This window comes from Gymnogyps californianus, chromosome 7 (assembly GCF_018139145.2).
Source record: "Gymnogyps californianus isolate 813 chromosome 7, ASM1813914v2, whole genome shotgun sequence".
NCBI lineage: Eukaryota > Metazoa > Chordata > Aves > Accipitriformes > Cathartidae > Gymnogyps > Gymnogyps californianus.
The window spans coordinates 39,031,213-39,045,458 of NC_059477.1; the positions used below are offsets into that span (position 1 = coordinate 39,031,213).

At 41.4% G+C, this 14,246-nt stretch overlaps 1 protein-coding gene across 1 annotated transcript in view; it reads right to left on the reverse strand.

The window, feature by feature from the left end:
* Window positions 1–12,240, reverse strand: part of LRP1B (LDL receptor related protein 1B) — a 749,866-nt gene extending 737,626 nt beyond the window's left edge. The window contains exon 1 of the mRNA XM_050899978.1: window positions 12,152–12,240. Coding sequence (XP_050755935.1) covers window positions 12,152–12,233 — 82 coding nt within the window. The 5' untranslated portion in view covers window positions 12,234–12,240. The remainder of the gene's footprint in view (window positions 1–12,151) is intronic.
* Window positions 12,241–14,246: the final 2,006 nt, after the last annotated feature.

A 14,246-nucleotide genomic window follows, 5' to 3' on the forward strand; every position in this document is an offset into this window, starting at 1 on the left:
AGTACATGTTTTAAGTGGTATTTTTCCCCCAGGTATGGGTACACATATTGTTACCAGCTAATGAAATTCATACGCATACCTCCTACTTACTGCTTTTGAAGGATATCCTTTTGGATGTGCTGTGGTCCATCAGACTTTGACGTCTAAGAACATATTAGTCTGCTTTTTATTCCTCTTGTAATTAGAGCCAATGTTCAGGTTATTGAGAGAATTAAGATGATCAATATTAATGAGCTTTTGGACTATGTTATTAGGTAGTTTCAGCCCACAAAGTACTCTGGCTTAGTTCACCAGGGTTTTGTTTTTGTCTGTTGGTTTTAAACATTAACAGATTTCTCAGAAAAAATGGTAGACCTATCTATGCATTCAAACTGGCCAATTTTGAAAACTCAGTTTATACCAGTAATTATACACTCCTGCCCCTAAAAACAAAACAGCTCTAAAGATTAGTCTACTCTACAAAATACAGTTGAGGGATGTGCTTATGTTAAATATAGCCAATTGCTTTAAAGGGCAACGATTTCCACAGCACAAAGTTCACATAAATTTCCCCACAAGTCCCAAATGCAAACACTATCTGCAAAGTCCATATGCTTTGTATTTCACAAAAGCTTTGCAGAATACATTTAACATAAAACAGAGTTAGGTTTTACTCTTCACTTCATCTTTTTGACAGAAAGGTGTCAATAGAAAGATGCCAACAAGAAAGCTAACTGTAGCCCATGCAACTTTATTACTGAAGTATGGGGAGATTACTTTGTGCTATTAAAACATCGCTGCACTACTGCTGACTTTTTTTTTTTCTCCTTACAGTGGCAGCAATTTCTATTCAGATAAGCTGCTTTAGACCTTCAGTTATTTATCAGTGGCAAAAAAAATTCTTTAAGTCTAGAATAAGGCAGGTGAATGTAAAATACACCCACGCATACCTGAAGTCCCACAGCATGTTACCATTCATTTCTATAAAAATTAGATCCGGATCATCCATGAATTCTTCACTAATACATTCATTCCCAAAAGCAAGTGCTTCAAGGAGGCTCCTGTATTTTCAGGAAAGAAAGAAGGGAGGTTGATTTCCCCATGGTTTATAAAAGACAATACTTGCACATGCCAAACATTGCTGCTCATCTCTTCACCTATTCAGAAATACAAGCTCTTTTTGGTTCAGAAGCACTGCGAAAGTTGTTAGGGTTTTTTTTTGTACTGGACATGGCCTTTCTTGCTCCCTACCAAATAAAATAATCCTGTAATTTAACCAGTAAACCTCCCTGCCTCTCTTTGTTTCCATTATCCACTTCTAGTTTGTTTGTTTCCCTGAGGCTGCAATCCCAAATGAAAGCAGCATTCAACAGGCACCTGTATCATCAAAAGCTGTTACTCTCTGATAAGCTCTGCAGCACCTGGTCACCTGAAGTTGTAAGAGATTTTCCCAGGCATGAGGTTTTGTAAATTTGATAGGAAAAAAAAAATATATGAGATATCCTACTCGAGGTGCCAACGTGAAATGAGATGCGAACAAGGAGAATTACCACTCCGCTTGCCCACGGTATGAACACAAAGCCCATGGCCAGCGTATGCTTCTCAGGTGTCACATGAAATACAAACACTCAAAGATTTCCACTTAGGTGGGGCAACTTTTCCACTCAACATAAAACAGGATAGCAAATGGAATTAAACACAAAGGGATTTTTTAAAACTAGTAAGGGGAAATCACTTGTATGTATGCACAATCAGGCAGCGGTGACCACTTCAAGATGACCATCCTCAACAGACAGGTATTTCCTCCCCAAAATCAGAGAGTCACTACCTGGCTTCAAGAGCAAGCACTCGGCAGTGTTAATTTACTCCTAGGACCACCAAGGACATGCTATGCTAACTTTAGAAAAAAAATGGCTACTGTGGGGCTAAACAGACTGTTGATCTATTACGCTTTGACATTTTTCATTAAGATATATAAACTTGTAGAAGACACTCTCTTAAATTTGCATATTTGCATCATGCTTTTCATAGACACATAAACAGCCTTTTATAATGCACTTAAATTACTTTTGAGTTGCTGGATTAGCAAATGCAATAGAGGAGCGGAATCCAAGTTGTGCCATACCTACTAGCTCTTTAGTACTTATTTTATGCAAATGCTTTTAGTTATACTCCTAAGATTTACAGCCACATATTAAGTTCTCCTGTATTTTGAAGGAGAAATTTTTTTTTTTTTTTTACTGGTCGGCTTCAGAGCACCAGTAAACAACAGAATGGCAATCACAGGAATTCACTGTGAGTTTAGCTGTATTACAACTTTTTACAAGGCACTTTTGACACAGTGTGATACTATTGTGAGAAGACAGGCCACCAATTAATGTAAATCAGTGCGGTTTCATTGAGGAGCATTTAACGATTCTAACTGACATAAAATCATAACATGGTTCATAGTGTTTTACTCATTACTGAATACCGCTAATTGGTTAGGGGAGTTCTGCTGTTTTCAGTAAAAGAAACAATTTGTTATCACAGAAACGTATGAATTGTACCAATATTCCACAGCAAAGGTAGTAATGGCATTAGAAATATAAGCAGGTTTTATACACTCGAATGTGCTTTAAATACTTAGCCTCACAGTTTGTATTGGAGCAGTATTTCAGAATTTTGTCATCATCTGCTGACAACCATCTGCTTCAAACTTCTTACTGCCCTAAGAGTGGCCAAAATTGGGTATTGACATACAGAATGTCTACACAGAAAGGAAACTACTCACAGGACAAAGTAAGTGACAAAGGCTGGAGACCTGGACATACACGCCTAGAAATCTGGGGAAAATAAATAAGAAAATTACAGAAACCTAGATCTGACACTCTCCTGCGATATTACTGGAGATGCAGTTTGCAGGTCTCTGAAAACGTAAAAGTGGCAGATTAGCTGACACCAATTCTCCAGAGGAGTATAATCTACAGAGTAAATGGGTAATATTGTGTACTGTCAACTCCGTTCAAGTCACAGCCATTCGAAACCCGGAGAAAGAAATGTAACATAGCAAGTGCAAGCCGAGGAATTCATTCAGATGGGTCTGTACACACACGCTGACCTGAATAGCTTGCTCCAATTTGAAGAAATGTGATAATGGGCCACTTGGGTCAGGGCATAAGATTTTTGTCTGCTCAAAAAGCCCCTGGTACTCCTGGCTTTGCTGTACTTAGCAACAGTACTTTTCATGGCTCTTCCTATATATCCAAGGTTTTATATACATATGCGTATACATGCAATACATTCTCATAGAAGTGGCTTATAGCAGCCCTACACCATTAACTGCTGCAGCTCAGATTAGCCTCCAAGACACTGCCTGCAAAATACTTTCTTGCTCCAACGTAGCCTTGCTTTGTTTCTATCAAAGGTGTAAAAGCAATCCAACCTGACAAGCTGTAGGCATGGGACAGTGCTTTAGTTTTCACACTTTTGTCGTCTTGACTTGCTTCATGTCCCTTGTATATGATTTAATATTGCAACCTCAAGTGTTTTGCCTAAGACTACTATTATAAGACACTACTATGAAGAAATCATTCACTGTTCTTTCTGTAATCTGAATATAAGAATAAACCACTTGGCTTAGAACATGGGACCGAAGAAGAATGAATTCAGTTGTGCATCCTTTTTCCCCTGCTTCCAGTTCTTAACTCCCACTGCCTGCAAACATCCCTCAAAAAACAACTTCAATGTAGTTACACAAAATAAGCATATTTTAAACCAAGTGTTTCTGATGAACTTGGAAGTCAGACCAGTTTCCCTCCAGGCAGTACATGAGTATCAGCACTGGAGAACACACAGGCTTGACCCATCCCTACTTATGCTTTATGAAATACTGCTGGAAAAATAGCTACTTTAAGATAGGTCTCAAAAGAAAGTCAAGTGTGCTCATCCCTGAATAAGTCTGCAAAGATTCACAGGAAACCGATGTGCTGCATGAGAAGATACCACCTTGTTCAGATCACCAAAACCCACCAAAAGCAAGAAAAATTTTTCACAATGAAAAGTGTAGTTCTTCATCTAGAAAACTAGCAGCTTCATCTGCATTACACAGAACTACGTTTAACTAACCTAATGACTTCCAAGTAGTAGATCACACGCATCCTAGCATATTGAGCTGTCTGGAATTTCCTCTGGTTTTCTGACCTCATGAGAAGGTGGTTTCTTTGCAAAAATTGATTTTTTTAAATGATAACTTATCAATTTATCATTTATTAAAAATAGTTTATGTAATAACTCATCTTATAGAGGATTATTACAAACTGAGAAATGAAAAGTAATTGCGACTTTGATCCATATATTTTAAAATGTGGGAAATATAAAAGTGGGTTCAGTTTAAGGAACCCAGGCAAAACTGAATCAAACTTTGGAATAAAAATATTGGAAGAAATATCTATTTCTTGCATAAAAGCCATAGGACAATACAGACAATATAATTTAATTAAAGGTCCTCTAAGTAAGACTTTTCAGTGAAATTTTAATGAAGTGGCCCAGAGTGCCTTTATACTTACATGCAGCCTGGTCCTATAATCACCAAGGACAAAACAAAGAATCCATTGATTTCAGTGGTAGAGATTCAGGTCTGTAATCTATTTGTTAGCACAGTAAAACATAAATACAAACTGTTCTTCTCCAAAGAAAGACTCTCATTGGCAAATGACATACTTCCATTTCATAAACACACAGTTTTACACAAATACCAATATACTTTGGGTAAATCGCTGTGTGTTTGCATATGCAAAAGAGCATCCAACTAGCTATGATCTTACTTTGCTCTCTCCTCTTTTATCTTCACAGTATTTGCAAGCAAAAAGAGGCAGGTGTTTTGGGGAAACCTACCTATCATCTAGAAAATTACTGTGATTTTTCATTATCTTCTTGCATTAGTGTAACTTTAACTTGTATTTTTATGACTACACAACACTACAGTATTTCTCCAAAAAGGTACATTTGAACAAGGACGTATCAGAAATGGTAGCACTGTGGTACTTCCAGTGCCTTAGAATTATTCAGGAGAACTATGTTTGAGGAAAACTACTTTCCTGCATGTTAAGTGAGGTGGAAACCCAAGTGCTCTCCACCATATCACAGCCTCTGAGAATAGTATAAGTAGCAGCCCAAACTATTTGACAGTATCAGAACTGTATTTTAAAAATCACTGACAAGAATATTTTTGCTAGTTTGCAGCTAGGTAAATTAAAATCATAAAGGATTATATAAAAGTTGCATAGGTATCTTTTTGTGGGAGTGTGTGTGTGTGTTAACAGAACAGTCTTTCTCCTTGACAGAACACCTCACATGAAAAATACTGCATTTGCAAAACATTGCATCAGCATTTGTCCTGCACATGGTCTATCCCCACTCCAATATATCATTGAAAAAAACCAAAACTGCACCTTTTCACTCTCCAAGTCTTCTTTGCTCGTTCAAGGAAAAACAATAGTGAAGCTTATGAGCTGCTATTAAAAAAAAAGAGCTCTACGGTAGTGAAAACCTTGAGGATTTACACATATTCTTCTTATTCTGAACGCTTAACTTTTCTCATATAGGACTTATCCTATTACACTTGAAGCATAAGTCATTCAATAGTGTCACACACAAAAGTTACCAAGGGACGTCCTACTGACAAACAGGCAATAGAAAGTCCAAAATACATTGATATGCTCAAGAAAAGGAAATAGGTACATTCTTATTTCCCAAGCGAAGCTGAGTTTCAACAGTTTAGCTCCTCTAGAAGGCCACATCGCTCAGCAGGAAGCAGCACGCGAGGTGTTCAGGAACATCCGGCGGGCATCGAAAGCGCATTTCAGGATTCAACGTACCATATCTAGAACTCGTAATACTGTAATCTCCATTTTTCCACCTCAGAGAATTAGACTGTATTTCTAACTGAATAGAAATAAAAACCTCAAAGTGCACCTCACTTCCAGGCTGGCATTACATCATCTTTAAAAAGCCCTATTACTTAGCAGTACACTCTACATATTGCAGTGTTTTGTTATTAATACACCATTGCAATTTATTACAAAATGGTCAATAAAAATGTGGTTGCTAAAGAGACATACAACCTTCTTTCTAGCATCCAGCTCTATCCTCAGATTGGTAGGGTTCATAAACACCACACATCGAGCCCAATTCCAATTCTACATTTACATACTGCTTGGGAAGCAATGACATATATAATAACAAAATATAATAGACCCATATAACACTTTCCAGGTACACAGAAAGATCTTATTCCTGCTATGAGGATCTTACAAATTAAATCAGATTAATAATATAGTGAACATATTACTGGCAAAAGCATGTGTTTGTCTCTCTAATGATCCTTTCCAGTTCCTATTAAATCTAATTAAAAGGCATTGACTGAGTTTTATTGGAATTCCATTACCGAGGTCCAATCCTGCTTGCACGCAGCCTGGCACCCACGGGAAACGGCCCTTCCCCGGCCCACGGAGGCTCTGGAGCATCCTCGCACACACAAAGCAAAGGCGCCCTGTCAGCGGGATCACGGCTGGGTTGGGTGGCTGATTTTACAGTAACAAGTCCTGGTTATTTCACTGAACCAACTACCAAAAAAAGGAAGATCCTGCTTTACAGTACTAGGAAGTTTTGATACATCTTGGGAATTTTTCGCATTATGGTCAACAACTGACTAGCTAGCTGGAATATAACTACATTTACAAATATTTTCATCTTTTCAACAGATAGAATTTAAGGGCAAAAAAATCAACTTGTTTAATTAAAAAACAAACTAGTGGGTTGGACAGAAGGTGCACAGTCATTATTTGAGTAATTATATTTAAAAAATCCAATTAGTTCCTAATTGCACTTACAAATTTAGGACCTAGTTCTGCAATTTCTACACTTAGCCCAAACTCACACTAAATACAGACTCAATAGTCTGCATGACTTGCATAAAAATAGCCAAGTTCTGATATTTTCATCTTCACTGTTCATCATTAAGAATGTTTTGGGTAAGTGCAATTAAAATGAGTTCTCTAAGCAAAATTTTTTTAATTGCATTTGAAGGAACAAGACTATTAAAGAACAGATTAATACATAAAAACTAGGAAAAAGCAACGACATGCTGGGATTCAAAGTATGCTACTGTAACAAAAACAATGTTCTACTATGTAAATTCCTAGCATTTCTACAGATAGCCATAATTCTAAATTCACAAATTAAAATTACATACGTCCTTTTGAGTCAATACAATAAAGAGAAACCTATTTTCTTCAACCGCAAACACCACATAAAGGGACCTGCAACAAGGCACTACAGGAGCACGCGCTTCCAAGCTGCAGACTGAAGTCAACATGAGTTTTGCCACTTTCTTTAAATGGAGAAAGACTGGGGTCCATATCAACCTTAAAGGTACGACATATGCTCAAATTTGCACAGCGGCAGTCACGTAACACCTCAAAAGAACCACTCTGTGAAGTAAGAGCTTTTCTCTAAGTCTTTGGATGACAGCTACTTCAACCTGCAGGAGTATCAGCAGAAACTCTACGATCAATTAGTAAAAGGTTTGCTACAAAACAAGTTTACATATAGTCTTTTCACATCAAACACCTAGTTTTGAATTTTAAAATGCATTTTACCCTTTTAAATAGTTCGTGTGTTTCTACCACTTTTCATTATACTAAAGCTCTCCAAAACCACTGAACTTGAAATAACAGCCCGGGTAAGAAAGAATGTGCATGTCAGTTCACAGAAAACCACACACACAGTTTGCTCAGACTCCAGAAGTGTCAGGGTTTTGTGCATGCAATCACATACTCAACTGAGGACATATAAACATCACTGATTACCTGTAAAACCAGTCATTGAAATTGCACTTGTGAACATCTCCCACAATTTTTGTCTTTAATTACCTCTTATCACATATCCTTCTAACCACTGTCCTAAATTCCTCGACAATTTTCACCCTCCTCTGTAATTTTGCCTCTCCAATGATACGTAAGTTCTTAAGTAATATTGTTCTTTGGAATAAATAAATGGCAATGACACTGTGACCTTGGAAGCATCTCTTTTGTATGTAAGATGCTAATGCTTATTATCTAGGTTCAAGACAAACTTAAGTATGAGAACATACGCCTCTGCAGTATAGCACAGAAACAGCTTTTTTTTATTTTGAGAATACTTTCCAATGGATGGCCAAGCTGGAGCTCAGTCTGGTGAAGTACAGCAGTGCCTGGTACACCCAGTTTCAAACATTAAGCTACTAATAACGAGATAGTTGTAAAGTTTCCTGATGTAGTCACTGTTGCCTGCTGTGACACCTTACCAGGGAAGGAAGACCATCAGCAGTCATCACAAGGAGACAGATTTATTTCAGCTGGTTTGTGTTTCTGCTACCAGGGTGAGTAATCCAAACTCACATCACCTGAACCTTAAACCTGAAAATTCCGTTTCAAAGTAATTTGTTTCCAGCCTTCACTTAAATATGGTCAAAGGACACTGTGAAAACAATAAATTCCCTGCTAAGTGGAATAAAGACAAAAGTTTTGGAAGTGTTTGTGACTCCAGAGAGGAGTAACGTTCATGAAAATTTGTCTTTCCTTCTTTAAAACAGCTTAAAAATTACAAAAAAAAAAGAAAAAGAAAAAATTGAATGTGCGATTTGCCATCGCTCAGGGAACTTGAGTTTTAAGTTATCTGACAACATCTTGCTATTCGAGTATGAAGTCTTCCTTTACAGGACCTCTTGCAAGACATGGCTGACGAGCTGTTTCATCACACCAGCACGTGAACAACAGATTCGAAACACTAAAACTGCATGTGAAAGAGTCGGTAGCAAGACAGCACTTCAGTGCTGCCGACAGAAGCGATCTGCCACCAAAACCGAACACAAACAAGCCAGCAGCTTCACCACAGACAGTAAGTCAATTAATAACGAGCAATGCACTCATTAATACTACTGTGGATATGCATTTCACTGACAACACCACACGTCTGTGAAGATTATCCAAATCAAGCTCCTGTTATCCGGGGCATCTACGCAATTTGGACAACCTCTAGATAATCGTGCCAACTAGTACAGTGGATTCATGTAATGCCGTTCCACAGCAGCAGAGACACAAAAACCAAACGACTATCGCAAAAAAGGGGCGCAGGAGCCTAGGTATGAAGCCAAGGTGAAGCTCCAAGGCTGAAGAGAGCTGTGGGAAGGAAATAAGCCCACCAGAGCCACAGAGCACCTTCAGCTCAAGTGCTCAGGAGGTGGACGTGAGACCTGTGAAGTTCCCCTGCACGTCTTTAGGGAGAGCAGGTAACAAATGCAGTCTTCTGAGCTTCGTAAGCTGTTGGCAAGGTTTTTCTCAGGCTTATGAAATTCATTTATTGCAACAGTTGCAACTCCTTCACAGGATAACTCCAAGGGAATCTTGCTCCATGAGCTTCCTCAGGAAGAGACTGACTGAAGCATAAGGAAATCATACCTCTTCATGGCTTAAATGGCACAACCTCAACTGCGGGACCTCTCCCTTATCCTATCATCCTCCTGGCTGGATTCCTTTCTCCTCACTTCCTTTTTCCATCTCATGTCCAGCTCCTCATCTCCATATCATTTTCTCTTCCCAATTTTTTATATATATATACACACATATATGTATATAAAAATACAATTAGAGTGCTTGTAACCTGGCTGAGGACAGACCTGATAGACTGGAAGAATTTCACTGTATTTCAAACCCAGAGAAAAGGTTTAGATAATTCAAACTTTGGTAGGGCTTCCCCCCCCTGCTTTTTTTTTCCCTGGCATTATCCACTGGTCTAATAGAAGGTGTTACCTCTCCCTACAGCACCTCACTAATATTTTATATTACCATGGCTACCACAACACTGCTATTAACACAACCCATGACATTTTCCCAATTCTCTTACTACCAATGGTGAGCCTCAGTGCATTCCAAATTTCAGTGCCTTTCACATACATTAAGCTTAGCATGCTCCAGTGACTCAGAATTTCCTCCTGTAAAGGAAAATCAGCTTGGTATGGTCAATAATTTTTGCAGTGTATCATAAAGTTTATCTGATGTGCAAATGTAATTCTCTTTCTGGATGCCTTACCCTGAATTCCTTTTAGGTTGAGACCACTTGACATTTTTTAAACAAAATGCCTTTTAAGTCCTAATTTGTACTCCACTCGGTTTTGATAAGACATGACATTATGATATGATGAGTTAGTTGATTCTAAGTAAATTTGATTTATCCCACTTTTTGGGCTGGTATGATTTACAAGGATGTTGCCTTTTAAGATGGGATTGATTTTAATGTAAGCTGACAGCACGGGGTTTTTTTGTGAAAGACTAAATCAGAGCAAGGTAACTATGAAAACAAAACAAAGGGAAAATGAAGCAAAATTCAAAAACCAGAAATTAATATTCATGAATAATTGGCACCTGCTTATCTCCATCAAGGAAGACAGAGTGACAAATCAGTTTCCAGAACAATTCCACAAAATGTTTGAAAGTTTGATTTTTATTCATAAGATCAGATGCACACTACAGCTGCTGAAATGTAATCTGACCATTTTGTGAATACCATGGAAAGTTCTTGAAATATTTTCCCTCAAACAAGCAGCATCACGACCACGAATCTTCATGTATCAAAGTAAAAGCATATGTACCCTTCATAAAACTGAAAGATTTTCTAAGAACCTTTCCTATCTGGCTGTTCAGGTGCCATTATATTGAATACCAGCCTCATCTCTTTGCAATATCCTTGTACCTTATGATGCAGTGTTTTAAACATGCAAGTTTGTGATGCTGCAGCAATACTTTTCTCTTTGATAGGCAGTTATTTCTCATTTTTACAGCATGAATCACCTATGTAATTTTGATAGCTAGGTGGGAAAGGGACCGGAGAGGTTTGGTAGTTTGACTGAAGCAGAAATCTATACCCCAGACTGACTATCTAGAGGCATTCGCACTCACTCAAACGAGTTGTAAGCAGTTAGTAAACAATTTAGTAGGCAGTGTGTACACGATGGAGAGGAGCCGGATGTCTAACAGTGAGAATTCAATGCTTTATAGAGTTATATTTCTACTGAAATCTACCTAAATCCTCACAGACTGGGTACAACAACATTCAGAGCAGTCTCATTCACGAGACCATGCAGTTTTGAAGCTGAAGGGCTACAAACAAGCCGACAGGCTATTTTCTAATTAGCAGTGTTTTCTACAGCAGCAAGAAAACCTGAGTCAGAGCAGCACACTGCCATTCCCGCACCTGAGCGGAACAGAAGGGGGACTTAGTCTGTACTTAGAAAATATTCAATTCAAACACCTCCCAGGAAAATAAGAGAGGTCTGGTAACGGTACAAAATGCGACAAAAAACCCTGAGACTAACTCCGGCAGGAGGACCGCTCCCCTCTTTGATCAGAGACTTCTTCTGAGGAGAAAAAGAGTTGCAACTTCTGAAATTTCCCACACCTCGACTAAGAGGGTCCTGAGCTCCTTCTCCCTCACCGGCTCTACCGAGCTCAGCAGCTACCCGCTGCCTAAATACAAGTTCAGCTATTAAGTGGGTGGCAACTTCGCAAAATTAAAGGCAGGAACTTTTGAAATACTCGGGAAAGCGGAGGGCATCGGCCCTTTCTGCGGTACCTCGCCGCCCAGCCCCGGGGTTTGCTCGGGGAGCCCCCCCGGCCGGTACCGCTCCACAGGACGCGCCCGCGGCACTCGCCAGCAGCAGGTACGTCCGCTGCCAGGGGGGACTGGACCCCCGCAATTAATGCCCGCGTTGCTTTCTTACAGCGAAGCGGTAATTTAGAGCCGGTGCGTTCAAGCCGGATCACTGGGGGGACATCCCTCCCTCTCCCCCCCCCCCCCCCCCCCCGCTGTCCCCATTTACTTGTCGCCGCTGTAGGGCTCGCCCAGTTCTCGTTCCGCCGAGAGCCGCAGCCCAGCACGGCGCTCCCGGCACCCAAGTTTGCACGGAGCGCTCCGCGTCCGCGCTCGCCCCACGCAGCGCGGAGGGGGGGGGGGGGGGAGGCGCGCAAGGCGTCGCAAAACTTCCCAGGGAGAAGCCGGCACCGGCGGAAAGTTCAGCGGGCGGCGCGGAAGGGGCGAGCCTCCCCCCCCCCCCCCGGCGCACCTGCTCTGCGTTCCAGCCGCCGACGCGCCTTACCTCCGCTGGCTCCCGCTGCCAGCGCCTCGGCGACGGGCGGTAATCCCCAGAGCGTCGCCAGGGCCAGGAGGAGCGCGGACATCGCGGCGACCGCGCCGCGGAAGGAAGAAGGGAAGGAGAGAAGGAGCGAGCGAGCCTCCCTGCCTGCCTCCCTGCCTGCCGCGGGTGCGGAGCGGCGGAGCCTCTGCGGGAGCCGCCGCCGCGCCGTCACTTTTCAACGCGGAGCGCGGCTGGGCTCGCCTCACGCAGCGAGCGGGCAGCGCGGGGCGCCGGCGGCCGGCAGCGCCGCGCTCCGCCCCCGCCCCTGCCCCGCCCCGCCTCGCGCCGCCGGCCCGCCCCCCCCCCTCCCCGCCCCGCACCGCGCCCGCGGAGCGCTAAGCGCGAAGCCGCGGCTGCCACTGACCGGCGGGAAGCGGCTGTCGGCCTTGTCTGTCCCGCCGTGCTTGGTTTTTGGTTGGTTTTGGGGGGGGATGTTGGGGTTTTATTTGGTTTTTTTGGTTTGTTGGTTTTTTTTTTTTAAGATTTGAGGCTTTTTTTTTTTTTTTTTTTTTTTAAATTCCCAAAGACAAACCTCAGGAAGGCTTGGGTGGCACGGCGGGTGAGTCAGCAGAAAAAAAAGAAAGAAAGAAAAAAGATAAAAAAACCCACAAACCCTCGTGCCTTCGGCAGCCGTGGGGGTGAACGTGCCGTGCGCAGGCTACGTGCTGCTTCCGTCTGTGAACAGAAAGTTGACATCCAAAGCAGCCCCGGTAAAGTTGGCTTCAGTTAATGGCGCTTCTTGAAGTACATCTGAGCAGGCAGCGAGCTCACGGTTTGTATTTGTTCCCCGCTCTGCGCGGCGGAATCGTAGCTCTTTAGGTAAGCGTATTACTTTGAAATTGTCACGTCACACAAATGTGGTTTGCTTATCACGTTTCCACATATTTTTTTTTAAAACCAGGCCCGTTAACAGATGAAGCTGATAAAGCTTTTACATCATCCTTAGGCATTAGTTTTCTCCAAAGGCAGCAAGGTGCTAAAATTGACTGCTGAGACCTTTACATTTCAAGGGTAAAGCCTCAGTCCTTTTAACTTCGTGTTTATATTCCCCAACACAGAACCTAAATACCTTTTATATGAAGCGGTACAGCCAAGAGACTTCCAGGGGCAGAAAGACCAGGCGATGCTGAAGGACGGAATAATACACAACCTAGGAGAAATATGAAATATTTAATTATTTCTGTTGAAAAGGGGGAAGGACCCTGCGGTACGGTTGCCCAAGAACTGAAAAGCCCAGTCCTGGTGCCGGGGACTCCTCTGAGGTCAGGCCCTGGCAACACTCACCGAGGGTTACTGGTAGCTTTATTACTGCAAATAATTTACAGCTGAGGGGAAAAATCCAGTTGGATCAAATTCTGCATTTATCTACTGTCTGTAAAGCCTAGGTAATTCCCCTACAGTCAATTAGTATTTATACAGCCATAACTGAGCAGAATTATAGATCCCAGTGTAGAAAACCTTTGCTAATACAGAGATGAGCAGATCTGAATTAAGGGGGAAAAATCTGGCAGTGTCCATGGTCTTGGAAATCAGTTGCTTTTATAACCAAAATGAAGTCATGCTGAATGTCACACGGAAACATTATTCCACCACGTTTACAGATGAGGTTGCTTTGCGTCCTTCTGTAAACCACCAGAGCCACCTATATGGCTCTTAATGCATTAATTATGATTTTATTTGAGCAACCTTTTACATTTCAAATATGAAAATATGTAGATGCTAGAGCCAAATGAGAAAATGTGTGAAGGAAAACCAGGGAATTCCAAGTTGTGAGGATCTCCTGCTTAAATCAGTGACATTTCCCATGTGCCAGGACTGTCACATGGTATAAAGAAACACATATTTGCAAGTGAACGTGCTGTCCCTGTATTCTTGGGATACGGAACTATCTTTACGGAATGGTCTTCTTTCATCTTGAGTTCTTGCATCTTCTGCAAAAGTTTCAAGGTCTGCAAGGTTACAAGTGGTCATGCTTTTCCCTCAAACGTTACCTGTTAATTGGCGAGCTGCCTTTTCGTGCCTTCTCACAAAAACGCCTCTACTAAAATCCTGTTTT